Source organism: Amyelois transitella, chromosome 11, assembly GCF_032362555.1.
Source record: "Amyelois transitella isolate CPQ chromosome 11, ilAmyTran1.1, whole genome shotgun sequence".
NCBI lineage: Eukaryota > Metazoa > Arthropoda > Insecta > Lepidoptera > Pyralidae > Amyelois > Amyelois transitella.
In genome coordinates, this window is record NC_083514.1 from 9,381,856 (window position 1) to 9,405,142 (window position 23,287).

At 36.1% G+C, this 23,287-nt stretch overlaps 2 protein-coding genes across 3 annotated transcripts in view; both read right to left on the bottom strand.

The window, feature by feature from the left end:
• LOC106136683 (tRNA dimethylallyltransferase) overlaps positions 1-23,287 on the bottom strand; it is a 209,334-nt gene that overhangs the window by 117,901 nt on the left and 68,146 nt on the right. For both annotated transcript variants that reach the window (XM_060946565.1, XM_060946564.1), the window contains exon 2: positions 2,652-2,789. In XM_060946565.1, coding sequence (XP_060802548.1) covers positions 2,652-2,789 — 138 coding nt within the window. The remainder of the gene's footprint in view (positions 1-2,651; positions 2,790-23,287) is intronic.
• Positions 7,497-12,382, bottom strand: LOC106134713 (uncharacterized). Its single transcript, XM_060946627.1, has 4 exons — positions 12,224-12,382; positions 9,077-11,351; positions 8,498-8,722; positions 7,497-7,927 (listed from the first exon to the last, which is right to left on the bottom strand). The coding sequence occupies exons 2-4, from the start codon at positions 11,337-11,339 to the stop codon at positions 7,497-7,499; spliced, it is 2,919 nt and encodes a 972-aa protein (XP_060802610.1). The 5' UTR covers positions 11,340-11,351; positions 12,224-12,382.

Sequence of the window (23,287 nt, forward strand, 5' to 3'; positions counted from 1 at the left end):
GCTTTTTACGATATCCTTTTTAGAGATTGGGTGGTCCTATATTAAAGTGCTGGTAACCACACGGTAAATTAGAATAATACAAAATTCAATAAAACAACTTTAGGAACATTTGGTATGAAGAACTACATTATGGACCTTGTAGGTACATAACTTATAAAACTATGATCACGTGTTAGACCACGTGACAAGTCCACAAACAATGTGACCAAACAGAGTTAACAATTAATTCCATTAAAACTTCGACTTGTGAAAAACAAAGAATAAATATTTCTGCCACATAATCACAATGGGATTTCGCAATAGCAAAGAGCATTGTTTCTCAAACTTCACCCTGACCTATGAAAATAAAAAATAAGAAATAGAATTGCGAATCAAATAGTTACAGGTTTCTAGCCTATCGCCTAAAAAAATCCCAAGTGCAATTCCCATGTCGTAAAAGCCTATCCCTTAGTCGCCTTTTACGACATCCATGAGAAAGAGATGAAGTGGTCCTAATCTGTTTTTTTTTTATTTGTGCCGGACCACACGGCATAAGAAAACCATCTAAAATGAGTACAAAGTCCTTTAACATTTTAATATTCTTATTTAAGTTGTAAAAAGGACACAGTTTTGTTTAAAAGAAATATCTACTGAAAAGGTTAAACGTATGTAAATAAGAATACATACGTAAGTAAAAAAAATCGCTATCTACAATCACTATACATTTTTAGAACCAATGCTATAGTAAAGATAGTTAGCAACATTCCGACGCACGCGCAGTTGTATAAATATACTCAAATAGCGCTATAATTTGGGCCAGCATTATCAAGTCCCTCTTAATTGTTCTAAAATTACGCGTTTCGGGTAGCTTGCACGTATATTTCGGGAAATCGGAGTAATCCCAGATGATAGAGGGAAGGAGATATGGACAAAATAATAAGTGGCTGAAAGGTTTCCGAAATAACAGAAATAACAATGTAACCTTATACTGGTGATTAGAACAATAGAGGTATATGAATATTTTTATGAAAAAGGAAGACTTGAAATTATAAGAATTAAAATATGTTGTATTGTTGTATAAGCATTTGGTTCTTTGTCGTGTTCATGCCGATATTCAAATAAATACTTAAACATGAAATATTATCACTTATTATCCAAAATAAAGAAAAGTGCCGGGAACCACACGGCACTGTAAGAGTGCCGTGTGGTTCCCGGCACTATTACAAAAAAGAATAGGACCACTCCATCTCTTTCCCATGGATGTCGTAAAAGGCGACTAAGGGATAGGCTTATAAACTTAGGATTCCTCTTTTAGGCGATGGGCTAGCAACCTGTCACTATTTGAATCTCGGTTCTATCATTAAGCCAAATAGCTGAACGTGGCCATTCAGTCTTTTCAAGACTGTTGGCTCTGTCTACCCCGCAAGGGATATAGACGTGATCATATGTATGTATGTATAAAGAAAAATCTACAAAAACAGTATATACAGTCTTCTTGTAGGTATCACGCGAATTTTTAATTTTCCTAATGTCTAAACTATTTATTTTGTTGATAGCAAGCAAAATTTAACTAAACATAATACATGTTAAACACATATTTATTTAAGTTAATTTGTTTAGGTTATGTCTCCCTTATTCCATTGTCTGTTTTGGTTGTGCAAGTGTATATTGGGGAGTGCCTGAAATTGATTCTTGTGGGAATTTCTAGTGCGTTGACCTGAAGTTTGATCAGCTCCAAACACTATATATTTAGTGTTAAACTATTTAAGCATTCCTTTGTAAGGTCTAACCAAGATTATATATTTTCATAATTAATATCTATAAATTTATTGTTTAAACAATCTATCGCTTTTTTATCATAAGGTTTTAAATACTGTTTTCTCAGTTATGAAATTCTATCAATGAGTGAACTCAGAAAAATTAAGTAAATTACACCACACGCTTACAAGAAATTCTTTTAAAATCTTATGAACGATATTCAATCATTCGTACACGTCTTTTGCTTTTGAGTCATAACTGTCACTTATTTAATCAAATCCGTGACCAGAAAGTAGCCAGGGCGATCTGCTGATCATTTTCTTCAGATCTTCTTGGATAATCGAGACAAAAAAAAAGACAATACCTCATTGGGAAACTGACAGCCGCAGCTTTAAAAAGCTCTAAACATCAAGGTCTACGTTCTTATTGAGCCATGCCTATCATCTACGTAACTCTAGTGCCGTCCGATGAAAATGTTGCAGCGTAGATTGTTCCACCGCTTCTACACATGCGCTTGAGAAGCGGTAGTAGTTATAATTAGATTTAAGTGATGTGACGTCAATAAGTGGTACCTTATATTCAATCTTGAAAATAAATCTACATACATACATACATATAGTTACGTCTATATGCCTTGCGGGTTAGACAGAGCCAACAGTCTTGAAAAGACTGACAGGCCACATTCAGCTTTTCGGCTCGATGATAGAATTGAGATTCAAATAGCGACAGGTTGCTAGCCCATCGCCTAAAAGAAGAATCTCCAAGTTTATAAGCCTATCCCTTAGTCGCCTTTTACGACATCCATGGGAACGAGATGGAGTGGTCCTATTTTTTTTTTATTAGATATTATTCAGAAAATAAATCTATTCTATTCTATTTGTCGCTAACCCTCCTTTAACCAATAAAAAGGATACAATCTTAAGTGCCCTGTTCCTGAAGTCCACGACGGTGAACATCTGATGGGGCTCCAGTATGTCCATCAGGTGGTGCTTCACCAACTCTCGCTCCTGGACGCTCGCTTTGGCCGTCACCACATCTAGTCCTTTGTATATCTGGAACAATTTGACAGTTCAACAATTAGTACGTATACATACATACATACATATCATCACGTCTATATCCCTTACGGGGTAGACAGAGCCAACAGTCTTGAAAAGACTGAAAGGCCACGTTCAGCTATTTGGCTTAATGATAGAATTGAGATTCAAATAGTGACAGGTTGCTAGCCTGTCGCCTAAAAAAGAATTCCAAGTTTGTAAGCCTATCCCTTAGTCGCCTTTTACGACATCCATGGGAAAGAGATGGAGTGGTCCTGTTCTTTTTTTTATTGGTGCCGGGAACCCCACGGCTAATGCTAATGTTAATGCTTTTAAACAAATAGTTTCTTCGTAATATATGAAAGAGGACACTGACTAACATTATGTATACGTGTTGGGTCTAGAGATTTAAAATTTGGTAGATTTTTTCCAAGAGAGGATTTCCCGAAATTCCCGTAGGAAATTAACAGAATTTAACGTTTTGGGCGGACGAAGACACAGACGTTCTCTAGTTTCAGTAGTTCAAACCAAGAGATTTCTAGTTTGGTTTGGAGTGAATTAACTCATTAGACCTTCACGAGTAACAAAGGCTTGTTGTATTTCAAGACATATAATATATGAACTCCTAAAATTGGGGTTTTCAAACGCAAAATCATTATATAGTGATCAAAACAAACTTATAAATTAACTTTGCTTTACGTTACGTATTAGAACATCACAAACACGAACATTGGTTATACATTAATAATCGTGCAACGCGAAAGTTTAAAAGCATTAACATTAGCATTATCATTATCATTAGCAAAAAAGAAAAGGACCACTCCATCTCTTTCCTATGGATGTCGTAAAAGGCGACAAAGGGATAGGCTTACAAACTTGGGATTATTTTTTTAGGCGTTGGGCTAGCAACCTGTCACTATTTGAATCTCAATTCTATCATTAAGCCAAATTATCTGAGCCATTAGCTGAGCGTGGTCTATCAGTCTTTTCAAGATGGTTCTGTCTACCCCACAAGGGATATAGACGTGACCATATGTATGTATGTACATTAGGACATATCGAAGGTTTTGTTCTAAAATTGTAAACATCCCGCGGCTCCTTTAATATAATCCCTTCGACCTGATTCAGACAACCTTCTTGAATATTCAAGTCGTGAAATGACGACAAAACAGATATGACACCTAGGATATAGTATTTTATCACCGTACATATGTATAAAGAGAAAATTCAAGTTACATCATTAGCAAGCCATACATCTTTCTAAACATACTAGCGCCCGTAGCACAACACGACGCCATTGTCATGGCGCGAAAAACTATCGCTGTTTTGCTTTTTATAATGACGTGAAATGGGACAGCGATAGCTTCGCGATATAAAAATGGCGTCGCGCATGCCATGCTACGGGGGCTGGATGAAAGGTCGAGAATAAATCTTTCTAATGGAAAATTATTTAAAAATTTAATTATTTTTCAATAGCTTTTTCTTTTTTACCTCCTTCTGACCTGCGCAATTTTGCAGGGATAACTAAGCCATATTGGATCCCTTACAGTAAGAGCATCGGTTATCACTGAAACTTATATACACTTGGTCCTTCTATATCCTCCTTAATTTGCCTCTAAGCTGCCACAGAGATTATTCACACGCTGAATCCCGCCGTCCCTGTTACATACATTTCATACATTTTACTCTCATTAACATAATTGTCATTTCGACTTATCTGCTAGAACAGCCTTTGTAACGATTTATATGGCTCGTATGAATATTGATGAGTTGTGAAATAAGTTGTTTGTTCTCGAACTGATGAATTTACGTCCCACATATCATTTTAGACGTCGAATCATTCAATTGATGACAAAATATGGGATGCTCAAGCGGGATTTCGAAAGGGAATGGGATGTACGGATCAGGTCGATTCATTGCGATGCATAGCCGAAAAGTTTATGGCCAAGAGTCAAAAAGTCTATTGCTCATTCGTGGATTTGGAAAATGCCTATGACAGAGTTGAGAGGAATTAATTGTGGCCAGCATTTTCGAGCACGCACGGTGAGCAATCACGAAAGCAGAATAAATGCAGTGGAAATGAGAGCATTAAGAAGTACGTTGGGTGTGAAACTGAGTGACCGGATAAGGAACAGCGTGATAAGGGAACGTTGTGATGTGAAAGAAGATGTAGTTACAGGAATAGAAAAAGGTATGGTAAGGGTATGTTAAGAATAGTACAACTCCGTCTAATCCCCATGGATGTCGTAAAAGCCGACTAAGGTATAGTCTCATAAACTTGGGATTCTTCTTGTAGGCGATGGGCTAGCAAACTGTCACTATTTGAATCCCAATTCTATCATTAAACCAAACAGCTGAACGTGGTCTTTTCTAGACTGTTGGCTCTGTCTACCCCGATACGGATATAGACGGGACAATAAGTATATATGTATGTAAACGCTACATATTTCTGAACTGTCATACTACAGACGCATACATATGTATATGTCTATCACAAAGTACATTGAAAGTCAAATATTATCGTGTATTACACAAGAGATATGAGGTCACGGGGTTATCAGCGTTTCGGAGTCCGGCCCCATCCATCCATTGACAAGTTCAAAGTGACCTTGTCTTTGATATAAAAACCCGGTCAAGTGCGAGTCGGCCACGATGGGTTCCGTGAAATCATTTATCCAAGTTAATATTATAATGTGCCGTGTGGTTCCCGGCACCAATACAAAAAAGGACCACTCCATCTCTTTCCCATGGATGTCGTAAAAGCCGACTAAGGGGTAGGCTTATAAACTTGGGATTCTTCTTTTGGGCGATGGGCTAGCAACCTGTCACTATTTGAATCTCAATTCTATCACTAAGCCAAACAGCTGAGCGTGGCCTATCAGTCTTTTTAAGATTGGTGGCTCTGTCTACCCCGCTAGGGATATAGACGTGATCATATGTATGTATGTATGTATGTATATATATATACGGGACAAATTACACAGATAGAGTTAGCCTTGAAGTAAGTTCGAGACTTGTGTTACGAGATACTAACTCAACGATAATATATTTTATAATAAATACTTAGACAGATAAACATCCAAGACCCAGACCAATCAGAGAAAGTTCGTTTCTCATCATGCCCTGACCGGGATTCGAACCCGAGTCCTCCGGTGTCACAGACAAGCGTATTACCGCTGCGCCACAGAGGCCGTCAAATATCATGAGATATATTTGTTCGTTTGTTACCTCTTCACAGGCTATCTACTGATCTAATCTTCTTGAAATATCACGTTTATATACTTAATTAAGAACGACATTGGGTACCTTTCAACCCGATAGAAACTTATGATCCCTTAGGAATTGCGAAAAATATTTATTCTTTAGTAGGTGGCGTTTCGTCGGTATTTTTATCATTCTTCCTCTTCTTCAGCACATTTTCCCATTGCCGGGCATATGTCTTTGCATTTTTTACATTTCTTCCAACTATCGCAGTTCATGATACACAATTTGGTAACAGGCAGCAACGTTGTCTTAGTAATTGGGTTGCGTTTTACCTTTCATACATACATATATGTAGTCGTGTGGTTCCCGGCACTGCCGTGTGGTTCCCGGCACTGCCGTGTGGTTCCCGGCACCATTACAAAAAAGAATAGGACCACTCCATCTCTTTCCCACGGGTGTCGTAAAAGGTGACTAAGGGATAGGCTTATAAACTTGGGATTCTTCTTTTAGGCGATGGGCTAGCAACCTGTCACTATTTGAATCTCAATTCTATCACTAAGCCAAATAGCTGAACGTGGCCATTCAGTCTTTTCAAGACTGGTGGCTCTGTCTACCCCGCTAGGGATATAGACGTGATCATATGTATGTACGAGTATATATGTAGTCACGTCTATATCCTTTACGGGCTGGACAGAGCCAACTGTCTTAAAAAGAGTGACTGACCACGCTCAGCTTTCTGGCTTAATGATAGAATTGAGATTCAAATAGTGACAGGTTGCTAGCCCATCGCCTAAAAGAAGAATCTCAAGTTTATTAGCTTTACCCTCACCTTTCAGGGAACCCTAAACCCAGAGGCGCCATTTGATCACGTGATTTCTACTACTAGTATCGCTAAGGCACGTGTCACAGTAACTTTTGGTCCATGATACAAGTGGAATGAAGCCCAAAAGGGCAGAGTACAAGGAGATGTGTGAAGTTTTATTGCTATCGTTAAAAAGGGAACTAAAATTGCATCAAAGTAAGAAGTATAGTTAATAAAGAGTTAGTTATTCCTACAGAAGGAAGAAGGAGAAAAGAGGAGAGAAATAATCAGTTTTAAAGTAATTATATTATCAACATAAAAAATAATAGTTTAAAAAAAACTAAAAAACTACACTTTTATTGCTAATCAAACTAAAAAATAGAAAATAAAAATTAATGACAAAGGAATTCAGTAGTAGCAAGTCGAACAATCAGTTATAGTCAGTTGTAGTAGTAATTGTACTGTCGTACAATAATATTTGTTGAAATTTACAACAACTTGATTTGTGCACACACCCGCTCTAGTCTGGCATACGCCGTAAAGTGACAGAACGTGCTGCCGCTCCACTTGCTTACGTCACACCACAACGATTGTCATTTATTGATGCAATACATTACATCTACCTTTTACAAAAATTGAAATAAACAAAACAACATTTTCTAATAACAATGAAATCATGAATTATTTAAGTGACATTCAACCAGAGTTTACAAATCTTAATTATTATCGACTGAGATGTTTTCGCTGTCGGAATCATTTTTATGTTCTTCATTTCCGTCATTACATACTTCCCATTTTCCTTCAACTCTTTTTAAATGTACCACATTTCTACGCAATCGCTGTCCCGTTTCTTCATTTTCTATTTCCATGTCGTTTCCTTTCTGTTTTGTTACTGTATAAGGTACATTGTTAAATGTTGTAGACAATTTATTTTCTTTTATTAAATTCTTTGTATAAACCTTTTCCCCGATTTGAATGTCTGTTTCCTTAGCTTGTCTCTTCTTGTCAGCATATTCTTTACCTTTTGATTTCATTTCTGTATCTCTATCTCTGGTTTCTTGGTCGCAATCTGCGAACTCAACATCTAAGAGGGAAGGCAGCTTGTCACGAAATTGTCGTCTAAAAAACAGTTCTGCGGGAGTCCTACCTGTAGTAGAATGGGGTGTACTATTATACATTGTTAAATACTTGAGTAAATCGTCTTGCCAGTTAGATTTCTGGCTTTGGCTAATGCGCAATCTTTTTAATATATCCCGATTCTGCCTCTCAACCTCGCCGTTTTGTTGAGGCCAATAAGGGATACTATGAAATAATCTTATACCATATTCCTCACAAAAAGATTTAAAGTCTGCGCTAATAAACTGGGGACCGTTATCGGCAGTAATGCTTACTGGTGTACCTAATCGAGAAAATATTTCTTTGAGTATTTTTATCGTTTGAGCTGAATCTGTTATTTTAGTGATCTTTACCTCCTTGTATCGACTGTAATAATCGATAATCACGAGGATATAGTGACCACTTGGTAACGGGCCCAGATAGTCTATTGCTACATCTACCCATGGCTGGGAGGGAAGTTTACGTCTATGCATGGGATTAGGAGGATTTGGAGCCGAGACCAAAGTGCAACCCTTACACGATCTTACATAATGTTCCGCGTCTTTGTCTACCTTCGGCCACCAAACTTTAGATCGCAATCGAGTTTTCATCGCAACAATACCTGGATGACCTTCATGAGCCGATGCCAGCACTTTTAATCTCAAGCTCGTTGGTATTACAATCTTATTTTGCCGCAAAAGTATATTATCTTGGAAACACAGTTCATGTTCGAAAATTTTGTAATTGGTCACACTTTGATCCCAATTACTGTTGAAAACACCCTTTTTAACTAACTGTAACTCTGTATCTGCTTCAGATGCCAGTGATAATTCGGTTAAAGTGATTGCTGTGGGACAAGATTGATCTATAACCAAATTCAGATAGTTATCGTCATCAAATGGTTGTGGTGCTGAGTTTTGCATACACATTCGTGAAAGTGGGTCGGCAATATTATTTTTACCAGGAATATATACGATTTTAAATTTATACGATTGTAAACGCAAAACCCAGCGTTCGATTCGTGCGCATGGTTTAGAATTTGGTCCAAATATTACCTCTAATGGTTTATGGTCGGTTATTAGTTCAAATTGGTCTTTACCAAATAAATACATATTAAAGTGCTCAACAGACCATACTAAAGCTAAAGCTTCTTTTTCTGTTTGGCAATATCGTTTTTCTCGATCACTCAAACTTTTATTACCATATGCAATAATACGTGGTCCCTGAACACCATGTTGAACTAGAACGGCGCCTAAACCTACTGGACTAGCATCAGCAAATACTTGTGTTCTATCTTGTGGATTGTAGTACCCTAAAGTGTGAATATTGTTAAGTGCCTTTTTCAGCATTGCAAATGCTTTAGACTGCTTGCTCTGCCAATGAGATGAGATGTTAGCACCTTTAGACAATTTTAATCGCAAGAGCTCTCGCAGTGGATCAGTCAACGTAGCCAAATGGGGAATCCATTTTCCTACATAATTTACGAGACCCAAGAAGCTCTGGACTTCCTCTATTACCTTAGGTTCTCTAAATGACTGAATCAAACTGACATATTTGTCCAGAGGTTTCACCCCATTACACGATAATTGATGTCCAAGGAACTGTATCTGTCTAACACTGAAAGTACATTTTCCTTCATTTAGAATGACGTTATTATCCTTCAAAACCTGTAAAAGTTTTTTTAGTCTCTCTCCATGTTCGGAGTCGCTTCCAAAAACAACGATATCATCAATAAAATTGACGACGCCTTCACAAGGCAAAAGTATTTTCTCAAGCGTTTTCTGGAAAATTTCAGGAGCGCACGATATGCCAAACATGAGGCGCTTATATCTAAACAATCCTCTGTTGCAAATAAATGTTGTTATATATCTGCAGTCCTCGCTAAGTTCAATTTGATGGAATGCATTTTTAATATCTAATTTAGAAAACATCTTCGCATTTCTGAACTTAGGGAGAAGCTGTTCCATAGTTGGTAAGGGATGCTTTTCTCTAATAATTGCTTTGTTGGCTTGCCTCATGTCCAGGCACACGCGAGCATCTCCATTCTCCTTGAGAACTGGGACCAAAGGGCTTACCCAGTCTGATGGACCGTTAACAGGTTCAATGATATCAGCATCTAACAGTTCTTGTATTTTATCATTTATTTTGGACTCAAGGGGAACGGGGATTCTACGACAAGGTTGAGAAACTGGTTTAATTGTCTCATCGATAGGGATAGTGATTTTTACGTCTTTGAATTTCGGAAATTTTGTATTGACCATATTAATTCCTAAACCTACCCTCAATACTCCTAGTTTGATAGCGGTGTCTTTCCCGAGCAAGTTTTTTGTGCCACCTTTCACCACATAAAAAGTTTCTTCATCTAATTTACATCCGTTTGAAATAACGATAGAAGAATCAAATGCTCCCAAAACAGTGAGGGGATTTTGGCTTCCGTAAGCCACAAAGTTTTTCTGTGGAGATTTGACCTGATTTTTCACTATAATGTTCAAGGATTTAAGATTTTCCCAAATAGCATCATTAATTATGTTACACTTGCTGCCGGAATCAATAAGCATATCAATGTTCACCCCTCCTAATGTGCATACGATGGTGTCATCACCATCAATCTGAAAAATGTAATGTACATCTTCTGCAGGTTTAGACGTTTTAATTTTTTTAGTTGATGATTCAGCGACAGTTGTTGTTCCGGAAGTAATGTCGTTAAATTTACGCTTCTTTTTACTGGTTTTGCAATAACGACGAAAATGACCGACATAACCACATTTCAGACATTTCTTTAGGAGTGCTGGACAAGACTTTTCATTGCTTGGGTGGTTCCCACCACAACGACAGCAAGGATCAGGAGTTTCTTTTTTTGAAAAAGATTTGTTCACATGATTGACTGCAAGTTGAACTTTACTTGCATCAAAACCTTTTAATTGCCGCTGAACTGCTTCCAAAGCATTAGCTTCCGAAATAATTTTGTCCAATGTTACATCATCCCCTAAAGTCAAGATCTTTTTTCGTAATTCTACCGATTCACACTTTTCAGTGATTTGATCTATCAAATGTTCCTCTACAACTTGAAATTTACATTTAGCGCTTTGATTCCGAAGACGAACGAGAAACTTCTCAAATTTTTCTTCCGCTTCTTGTTTAATAAGTCTAAACAAATGGCGTTCATAAACACGGCTTTGCTTTGGAGAAAAGTATTCGTCTAACTTTGCTAACGCAATAGTGTAAATATCCCCACTATTGTCTTCTGGGGCTTTATCTACATGGGCACCTGGTATATTATAGTATATCTCCTGTAGAGAAAGCCCACCCATGTGTAGGAGTATTGCTCTTTTTGTTTCCGGCGATTTTATATTTGTTGCCGTTAGATATAGTTCGAGCGCTCTTTTCCACTTTTCCCATCGTAGACCAACGGACGAAGGATCTCCATCGCAGTCTAATGACTCTAATGGCGGTAATTGCGACATATTGAGGGATATCTGGAAAATAAATATTTCCATTGTAGGTACCATTCGACTGGGGTCGAATTACCTCTTATGCTGCGATTGCTACATTTTGTGGTAATGGTACCGTTCAGTTTTACTGAACTACCAGTTAAAACAATCGCTATTGTAGGTACCGTTTAGCTTTCTGCCAAACTACCTCTAATCAACACGAATTTATAGGTACCATTTGATATCGAAGTATCAAATTACCTCTGGTTTATATAACCTCTTTACCTCTAACAGGAAAACATTAGGATTATATTTTTTTTATATTAGAACTATTTATTTATTATTGTCAATCACAGGATTACATATTATTAGTATTAAATTTACACCCAATTATTTACCCGCAATAGTAAGAAATAATACAACTAAACAGTGGTATCTATGCACGTGCATTAAACAAAACAATTAAATAAGTTTCATTATTTTATTAAGATGTTACCTTACCTTACTTCTTTTTGTTTACCGATTTAAACTTAGATTATGTATACATATTTATACCTTCTTTTACATTTTCACGTCAGAGACTTATTTGTCAATGGTTTCAAATGACATAAAAAAAACACAATTTTCGTTGCCTAGCAACCATCTTTGCAAAAATAAAGTAAAACAAAAATATATGAAACGGGAAAATAACAAATACATAATAATTTATTATTTTTAGATAAACATTGCACCAATGAAAAACAACAAAAATATTATGTGTAGGTGTTTAATACTTTTGTAATTCTTCACACCTTTGTAATGTTTCACTGTTAGGGCAAAAGGTTTCAAATGTGTAGGTGATTTTTCCGTTGTTGATTTAAGTATTTTTTTATAGGTACTAAAAAAATAATTTAGGTACTTGCCTTTAGGCTCTTTACCTCTTGCAGGGTCGCCAAATGTACTGTCGTACAATAATATTTGTTGAAATTTACAACAACTTGATTTGTGCACACACCCGCTCTAGTCTGGCATACGCCGTAAAGTGACAGAACGTGCTGCCGCTCCACTTGCTTACGTCACACCACAACGATTGTCATTTATTGATGCAATACATTACAGTAATTACCTCGGATTAAAATTATAACAAAATTAAATTTATAAACAAAACAATTTAAATCAGAGTAAAAAGCGTGGGGTGCCTGATGTAGTAAATATTAAAATCATTCTATAAGCATATATTTATGACAAGAGAGTTATGAAAATGAAGTAAAATGCACCCCACGCTTTTTACTCTGATTTAAATTGTTTTGTTTATAAATTTAATTTTGTTATAATTTTAATCCGAGGTAATTACTACTACAACTGACTATAACTGATTGTTCGACTTGCTACTACTGAATTCCTTTGTCATTAATTTTTATTTTCTATTTTTTAGTTTGATTAGCAATAAAAGTGTAGTTTTTTAGTTTTTTTTAAACTATTATTTATTTTCTATTTTTTAGTTCGATTTGCAATAAAACGGGTAGTTTTCTAGTTTTTTTATACAATTATTTTTTGGAAGTTAACACTTCTGGTATAACTATCTTACTAGAAAAGACTTTCGCAACCATGCGCCCATCGCCGGAGGTTTTCACAACTAACTTTCTTAAAGTTATATGTGGCCTGATTGTATTAAATCTCATAATATTCTCATCATCATGATTCTTTTTAAGGCGATGGGCTTGCAACCTGTCACTATTTGAATCTCAATTCTATCTTAAAGCCAAATAGCTGAACGTGGCCTATCAGTCTTTACAAGACTGTTGGCTCTGTCTACCCCGCAAGGGATATAGACGTGATTATATGTATGTATGATGATTGTTAAACCCAGTTGAAAAGAATTTTATAGTGATAAATCACTGTTAATAATATTTTTGACTATCCAGCAAACGTAATAATTTTCGATTGTGGCCTTGCCAGGAATCAAACCACAAGATTAAGAGGCAGATTGATACAGGAACAAAAATATTTCAAACATACCTCCACTGCCTTTACAACCAGGAACGCAACAAAGTTTATCTGAAGACATCGTGGCACTTTTGTTGTAAAATCTGTCTTTCACAAAAACAAACACAAACTTGGGACTCCTATCTCAAATAATAAGGTACTTTTTACAGGAGTCCTATCTCAAAATATCTGCACAACACAGTAAACACAGTCAGAGTCCAATCTCAGATGATAAAATCACACGAATATCCGGAAGAACAAAGCTCGACTCAACGGAAGATTCCAAACTACAAATAACGACAAGTTATCAGCACAAAACAAAGTGCAAATAGGTAAATACACAGGCACCGGTAAAAAACAACAGAAAGAAAGTTTACAGGTGTTCGAATCGAATTCAATCAAAACTTACTGCAAAACTTATTTGACATAAATAAACTGAACTGTCACTCATTTTCCAAACGAGTATTACAGTGTTGCTATTATAAATAGGCAAAAGATACCTAATGTTAATTCAAGAATTGCATTAATATGTTAAATACGTATTAAATATCGCAAAGTTCTGTAGGTAGTAACTTTATTCTTGAATTATTGTAAATTTAGTTATTCAATTTTCATTTATTACTTTTGTTTTATTACTTATATATTTTTTATTGTTTTAAAATATTCTACTAATTCTACTATTGTTTCTAATGGTAATTCTAAATGGAGCAATGCGATGAAATAAAGAAGCCTCAGGTTAATAGTAACATTATATGGAAATATATTACATCTCTTTTTGACTCATTATACGTCAGAACTTCTTGGTTTCTTGTATGGAGATTACTGGCACTGGTGCTATCTCTGTCTCTCTTACTCTCATACGAAGGATCTAAAAATGAATTTATTAATCCTGGCAGTTTTAATAAGGATAATGAGAAACTCTTATCAAAATATTGCATTGTCATCGGTCCTTGATACGTGTGCAAAGTTCCAAGTTGATCAGACGTTTAGAAATCAGTGAAAATTAAGCTCAAAGATTCCGTTACATACATACATACATACATACAACCCAAGCTAATAAAAGCGTAGTAAAAATTGAGAAGTTGACTTTTTTACAATGAAAATTATTTTGACATAAATCACTAACAAAACCATGGCAACCGTTGCTATGGTCGTCAAGCAAGAAGGTTTCCTACAGATTTGTTATCAGCACCATAGTCTATTCATGATACGAGATTTTTAATCTATGGAAGTTTCGGGAGAATTTTATTTATTTACTATCTCGTACACTTTTAACGTAACGTTTAGCGCCGCCTGCAAAAGATTACAGGTTTTTCGCAAATCCCACGGGAACTAAAGGTTTTACCGGGATGAAAGATATTATGTCCTTCGTCAGACTCTTAATTATATATACCTACGCGAAATTTTATTTATTTCTCTGAATGTGAAATGTAAATTTCTTAGAGAATAAAAGTTCTTTAATCATCACTACATAGTATAAAACAAAGTCGCTATTTTAGTCTGTTTGTCTGTATGCTTAAATCTTTAAAATTACGCAACGGATTTTGATGCGGTTTTTTGTAACAGGTAGAGTAATTCAAGAGGAAGGTTTTAATGTATAATAACATTTATAATTTTGCACCCGTGTGAAGCCGGGGCGGGTCGCTAGTAAATATATATAAGAGAGTGAGCCGAGTGGTTCCCGGTAGAATAGGATCACTCCATATCTTTTTCATGGAAAGCGTAGAAAGCGAGAAAGAGATAGTCTAAATAAACTTAGTATTTTCTTTTAGATGAGCTGGCAACCTGTCACTATTTGCATCTTAATTCCATCATTAAGCCATACAACTGGACGTGGCCTTCCAGTCTTTGCGTGATTGTTGGTTCTGTCTACCCCAAGGGATGAAGTCGTGATTGTATATCGTGTAGTCTATATAGTAGTATATATAGTGTAGTCGTAGTTGTATATGTATGTGTGTGTATATAAATAAATAAATATATACGGGACAAATTACACAGATTGAGTTAGCCTCGAAGTAAGTTCGAAACTTGTGTTACGAGATACCAACTCAACGGTACTATATTTTATAATAAATACTTATATAAATAAACATCGAAGACCCAGACCAATTAGAGAAAGTTCGTTTCTCATCATGCCCTAAAAAATATAAAAGAGTACGCCGACTGACAAATGAATGCACAGTCCAATAAAACACCTGGGTGTAGACTTAAAATATGACTTGTACAAGCCATTACATTAGCCAGTACATTCCATTTGTGATCATGGGTTGCAGTAAACGAGGATTCCGCGAAAAATTTCGTTATCTGATATTATAATACCCACACTAAATGTTCCTAAAAATTCTAAAAACAATAAACTTAAAAATACAGCACCATTCCCACATGAAGTCCAACAAATTAAGCGCATAAAAATGTCAAATCTTCAATTTCCTTATGTCTCTTACGAGGTGCCAAATGTATTTTTTTGGGAAACCAGAATGACATTTTTATATCGAATCGCTGACAAGCCATCCACTATGACGCCAGGGCAGAGTCATTTTCTCAACAGCAGACTGTGATGACAAGTCTAAAAAAAAAGTCAATGAATACTGCGAATGCGCATCTGTACTCTAAACTTCATGAATAAACTACTCTACTTTAAAACTGAACAAATTAATAACGAAGCATGTTGCTACTAAATCAACTGTTTTATACATACGTTACGAAGCATGTCGAGAATATTCATATTTTACTCGAACGAAGCAAGTCGTTAAAATTTTGTTAAAATGACGAAGCGAGTCGGGAACAAATCATTTTACGAATCATTTTTGTATTTTGTATGTATAATTTTATAAGTCAATATAAAAGATCAGGTTATGGCGTTACCCGGCGTAGTAACGCTGAATGAATATCAACGTTTCTAAATATAGGACATATTTATTTTATTGCCAAATGTAAATATTCGTCGGGTATACGTAATTTATACACGAAACATCCAATTTGGAGGTATGCCAGCGGTAGCACGGCTATATTTATAATGAAAGATATATGGTTTTGGAAAACTCCTGGTTTTTATTGTAGGATAGGCGAGGTCAGGTCTAATATTGCACACATACATACAACAATACCACTGTACCAAAAGAATCACTTCATATGTTCAGTTATTATCGTAAGATATATAACCACAAATGAATGCATCGATAATTCCCAAAGAAGGTTGAGTTCTGACATGTAGGTACCTATATTTCTATTATTTACAATATTACTTAGAAAAATTTAGAACTAAGAGATAAAATCTTTGTCAGAAGAGAGCATGGAGGGAAGAAAAATGGAAGTTAGTCCACCGATAAGAACAAGCCTATATTAAGAAGGTACTATGTCCGGTACATATCCTACTAATATTATAAATGCGAAAGTTTGCGAGTACGTCAGGATGTCAGTATGGATGTTTGTTACTCTTTCACGCATAAACTACCGTACCGCTTACGATGAAATTTGGTATGTAGGTAGCTGAAGACCCAGAATAACATATGGGCTATTATTATATTTTTATCCCGGAGTTCCCGCGGGATTGATATGGTTAACATGCGGACGAAGTCGCGGGCGGCCTCTAGTTTTAATATATTTATTATAACCATTGAATCATTTTTCTCCTGGCGTTAGGCCCACATCATGAACCAGGATTAGATAAGTCAGGGCTTTACACTAAGCCACTCCCATCTAACCTCCGCAGGGGAACCTAACCCATATGAACCATACAATTTTAACGTCCTGTCGAAATGCGGAGATACCACAAATACCTAATATCACACATTAATAACATAGCCACCCACCCAACAGATCAATGGCACCTGATTTGACAAACTAGTTCGATCATCATATGACGTTCATAGATACGATGAGGTATCTGTATCAAATAGCAGATACCCATCGACGCTACCCTTTCTATAAAATTTACTTCAAATTAAACAAATTACAGTATAATAAAAAAAACCTAACCCATATTGGATTATGGTCACACACCAGAATTAGCAAGTTTCCTCACGATGTTTTACCTCACCGTACATTATTGAATATTCATTGTTAAAATTATTTTGACGCTGTAATGTAATCCGCATTGGATTCTAGATTAGGATACATTCAGGCACGGCCAAGCGCAACACCAACATAAGTTTAATTTTATAACATGGCAACTGTAATCCAATTTAATATCTCGCACATTACAACCTCCACACTTTTCGACACGCCTGGCAACCATACAATGTGGCACGCATTAATTTATAGATAAAATTCATACAAGGTCATTATATTATCGCCAGTATTCGTATTACTACGCTGGTTTTGCGAATATCTTGGATTCAATGACAAAAATTGCAAGTGAAACTTAAAATGATAACATTTTGTGCCTATAGACAGTTGTTATATATGATGACAGATAAACGCATGTTTTTTTTTTAAAAAAAGAACGTTAGAACGTTTAGACAAGAGGTGAACCTATCAACCTTCAGCGTTCTTTACTAAATTGAACCTAAACTCATTGTTTACTTATAATATCATTCATTCTCAGTCGCATCTATTTTTACCCACACAGATCGCGTACAAATCCCTTCTGAGTCGCAGTGACGTCACTTTCTGAATGGGCGATCGTCGTAATAGTCGCCTACGCAGCATGCAATAGTACTTAGTGCGCCTGTAACAGCTGTGACCTATTCTAGCTAGACGGCCTCGTATTAGAGATAGTTATAATTTTCGTAACTATGAGGTTTATTCTGTGACTAGCTGTGCCCGCGACTTCGTCCGCGTGGAATAGTTATTTTGGGCATCATTGAAGCCCTCAAGTGTGAATAATTTTCCCCGTTTTTTTTTCACATTTTCCATTATTTCTTTGTTAATTATAGTTGCAGCGTGATGTTATATAGCCTAAAGGCTTTCTCGATAAATGGTCTATTCAACGCAAAAAGAATTTTTCAATTCGAACCAGTAGTTACTGAGATTAGCGCGTTCAAACAAACAAACAAACAAAACAAACTCTTCAGCTTTATAATATTAGTATAGATTCAGGGCTTGGAGTTTATATGTGGCGACATCTCTACGCCACAAGCCACAACAGTCAATCACGCGGTGCTATCAGTCAAGAACAGCGTAAAGTCTAAATCGCGCAAGCAAAGATTTCACGGATTGGATTATATATACAACCTCCGACAGAACATCGTCGGAACCGCGGTTTCTCAGGCATAACACCTAGCCTGGCGGAAGTTCTACCCTTTGATAGCGGTCGAGCCCGAATTATCGCTCCACATACTTGAAAGCTTCTTTCGGAGTTTTCTATCTCGAAGCACTGTTAACATACTCGTTATCAAAAGGCTCTGTATTCCCAATTCTAATTTACAATTTGAACTGCTATCGTAACGATTGCCGTGTGATTCCCTGCATAACCAGCGAAAGCTACATTTGAAAAGGCAAAAGTTTCTGAACTTTCTTCCTTTTTTTTGGGAGCTGGACTTTTGAGTTCTATCGATACAATTGTGACATGATTTAACTATTGCCTCGTTTTTAAGAGAAAGATAGGCCTTTCCCGAGTAGTTGGACACGTAAATAGGCAATTGAAAATCTAAGTCGAACGATAGACAATGTAATGTAACATTCCTCCTTATTTCATCCCTATAAGACGCAATTAGAGTGGGCGGTATACTGTCGGCACTCGGAACAAAAACCTACGCAATTTATTTTGTATTCGCCGTGATACATTTAATGTTAAACCTTTAATAAAGCTGGTTTCAAGAAGTTAAATTATCATAACATGGCTGTAACTTATTTGACCTACGCAAAGTAGGTCAAAGGTCTATAAAAACACACATAGGACCACTCCATCTCTTTATCATCTCATAAAACTGTAAACGCTGCGGACCGGACAATGAGGATGGAAAAATGTCGGAAAGCGGACCCCGGGCTCCGAAACATTGTAGCGGAGGGTGCAACTGGGAACAAGAAAAGATGAAATAGATAGTGTGTTCGTATAACGTAACGATTTGGATGAGGAGAGCCCAGGGTCCTCTTATTCCACAATTCTGCTTGACACAGTGAGCTTGGATTATTGGTGAAAATGCTGCAGTGTAGTTTGTTCCGTTGCTTCTTCTTCACATGCGCTTTGGAAGCGGTAGTAGTTATAATTAGATTTAAGTGATGTGACGTTATTAACCTTGTATCCAATTCCGAAAAATGACGGTGAATAAGAAGACCAGGAACGAATAATCTAGTTAGAATATCCACTGAAACTGTACTTATAAGGTGTCTATAGCATCGATTTATTTTCCAAGAGTTGACACCCAGAATCACTGGAGATAAATCGATTAAGTTCTGTTTTTTTTTTCACACAATTTTCCGAGACGCTGCTCGCCATCTGTCATTAAGTACGGCGATTTTAAAAGCTCAGGAGACGCCATATTGAAAGCTTTATGATAGGAACACGACATGAATATCATTGTGAGGTAAAATGCGCTGCATGTCATAAAAAGTGTCTATCATCTCAGTTTAGGATCAGTCTCCATTATACGAATACTTATCAACGAATTTATTATTTGTCGTGTGGTTCCCAGCGCTAATATAAAAAAAATAGGACCACCGCTTATCTTTCCAATGTATACGTATCTTTGAAACGTTAAAGGCGTTTAAGGGTTAGGCTTATAAAATTGGGATTCTTCTTTTAGGCGATGGGCTAGCAACCTGTCACTATTTGAATCTCAATTCTATCATTAGGCCTATCAGGTGAACGTGGCCTATTTAGTCTTTCAAGACTGCAGGCTCTGTAAACCCTCAAGGATATAGACGTGATTTTCTACAGTGTACCGTGTGATTCTCGGCATTTTAGATTAGAACCACTCCATATCTTTCCCATGGATGTCGTAAAAAGCGTAATGTATGTTTGTTGTATGTACTTATGTCTGTATCATGTCAAGTTTAATTTTAATGTTTCGGAACCCAATTTCATGTGCTACTCGCAATATTTTTACAAACATGCCATATAAATAAATTCTAATTAGCAAACCATAAACTCCAAATTATACCTGGTCATCGACCAAATATCCACGAAGGTAGGTCAGGGCTCCACGACAAAGGAAACCAGTCGGTGACCTCCAGACGGCGGCCATCTTGTCTGGGGTTCCGGGTTCTATGGGTCTGTGCGGTTCAAAAATAAAGACGCAGTGACGCGAAAACAAAAGGCAGAGGCTAGAAATATTTTAAACGATTCCCTTGTAGCAGCACTTATCCACTTATCGCTATAATCTTGAAGGTGAACATTTTCTTCTCATCTTTCATGCCACTTCTGTAGTTAAAAAATTCAAAGTAAAAACTGTCCAATATTATTCTGCCATGGTACCCCTAGGCTGACTAGACCACAAAGATGTATGTCTTCAAATATGGTTATTTTCAAAGATACGAGTAACTGTAATATATCTTCATCAAATTAAGGACGTCCTGGTAAAGGGTCAGGTCAAAAGTACCCGAAACCGAAACTGTAAAATGTCCAAGCCTGTATAATAACAAATATTTCTTTGGTCTAATTCATCAAAAAGTTGGGAAATCCTAATTGAACTATTTTCAAAGGAAAAATAGACTTCAGTGTTACGTAAAGAAGTATCTTGGACGATTGTCTAAAAAATCAATCGTGCGATAAATCACGCCTCTTTACCGGAGAGGCAGGCAGAGTGTTTACATTCCACTTGCCACTTACCCTGCAGACTTCTTTCGCTTCATCCACATTCATAACTTTCTTCAAGCAAGCTCGTCGGTTTCGGGTACTCTTGACCTGATCTTTTTCAAGATCCCAGCCGCTTGGTGTAGCGCAGCGCTTTGGACTGCAGCTACTCATGACGGACATTACAAAGGGCATATTTCTGGTTACATGGGATTTTTGACAGCACTCAGTCTCTTCTTTTTTACAAGATTCTGAGGGGCCTATTATCCTTTGTGCTATTCTTTGAGCATTGCTTGGCAACTGAAACTCATATATAGTTTGATAGTATCTCTTTTATTTGCTTAAATTAGTTTTTTAGTTTAAAAAAAAATTATATATTTCAGGCAAAACGTCCACATTTAGCTTCTTCATCAGGATGTACATATATTTCCCGAGAATCGTATATTGTGTATTTAAATACTTTTCAAAAGAAGCTGATCTCAGAATTCAAAATTTTAGATTTTTTTTGTGAGCAAAAGCAAATATTTCAATAATTATTTAATACTGTAGGTACTATTTATTATTTTATAAAAGTACACATTAACTATTTATTTTTAAATATATATATTAATATTATTATATTAATTATAAAAAAATATTTATTAAATTATTTATTAGATAATAAAATGTTTTGTGAATCGCTTTTCAAAGCATTAAAATTAAGCTGAATTTCTTAGAATTCATCAGTTTCTAGCAAGTAACCATATTTCCTCAAGATTAGACATCACATATTTACTATGTGTTAATAAATGGAATCCTTGATGTCTATGTAAATATCATGTCCGTTCTAAGCAGAGATGTTGTATTATAATTCTTAGAATTTATTACACGTTTGAGCAGCTAACTAGTATTCTGCAAAGGAAATTACTCTTCTTAAGGCTGTTTAGGTTACTTCTTAATTAGCTAATAAACGTTACAACATACCAACAAATAAAAAAAAATACAGAAAAAAAGAGATGAACGGAGCACGCTCCACTTTACTTCACCGACAAAAGCTAGCTCTCTACAGGGTACATACATACATACATATAATCATATCTATATCCCTCGCAGGGTAGACATAGCCAACAGTCTTGAAAATACTAACAGGTCAACATTTTGGCTTGATGATAGAATTGAGATTCAAATAGTGACAGGTTGCTAGCCCATCGCCTATAAAGAGAATCCCAAGTTTATGAGTCTATCATCAGATTTTAAACTTTCGCGTTGCATTATACTATTTATAAACTCGCTCGATGACTAGAGATCATTGTAAAATAATTGGAAACGTCCGAGATAAAATAAAGGTACGTTACGTACGCGTTTAACACCTGTATTATTTATATATAAAATTACATCAGCTCATCAGTCGGGATTTCCCGAAATTCCCACGGGAATGAAATTCATTATTCTGTAAAAATTAAGAGTAACCCAAGTTTAACACGGCAGAGAACTACTGCATCATTTCACATACTGTCTTTCCAAACTCAAACCCATAAATACACCTACTTGCTTACCGATGTAAGCTTTGATGGGAAACTTTCTTAATTATACACGCAAAACGGATTACTAGCAAAGCATAAAAGCTCGAATCCAATAACTGGCGGTAGTTAAAACTAAAAATACTGGCTTTAAAACTGCAATCGTTACTGCTGCGAGGGGGTCTCATATTTTATGATCGTTTTCGTTTCGTTCTTTTTCCAACACGGGCCCCGACCTGCCCCACGATTTATGGGTAAAGCCACCGGGCCAGAATAGCGAGAACACGGATGTGACACTTTGTAAAAAAAAAAAGTAAAATTATTCCTTGCAAGCTGTTACGAGCGATCGTTCTTATGTTCCCCGCGTCTTCTTTTGCTTAAAAATGAAGCCTACATATGTTTTATATCTTCATTTATCATCATTAACAATTCTACAAAAAAATTATAATAAAAAAGTATTGCGGTTCCGCTATGAATATGTAACAGACAGGCACATGTGTACTGTCAATTTTGGTAAACCTTTAAATTTGTCAAAGTACAAAATATAAATTTTTAATTCAGTAAAATGTTGCAACCTACAAAAGGACCACTCAATTTTCTGAAATATTTTCTATTCATCAATATTAAATATTAAAATAATAAAATGGAATCAATATCATAATAGAGAAGTATTCATCTGTTTTCTTACTTTTTCATGTAACGAGATGTTATTGATGATTAACTTTTTTTTAATCCCTCCCGAAACAACGTCAAACGCGAGTTATCCCTCCGTGACCACGTTATTTTACGGGCAGGGTATGCGGTCAACATTCTGAAGGTAAAGTGAAAGTGAATTTTGTGGC

Coding starts and splice junctions, on each gene's coding strand:
- LOC106134713 (XM_060946627.1), bottom strand. CDS start 11,339: ATGTCGCAATTACCGCCATTAGAGTCATTAGACTGCGATGGAGATCCT. Junction 8,723..9,076: donor ACCACGTATTATTGCATATG/GTAATAAAAGTT, acceptor CTTGTCCCACAG/CAATCACTTTAACCGAATTA. Junction 7,928..8,497: donor GGCTCATGAAGGTCATCCAG/GTATTGTTGCGA, acceptor ATTCTACTACAG/GTAGGACTCCCGCAGAACTG.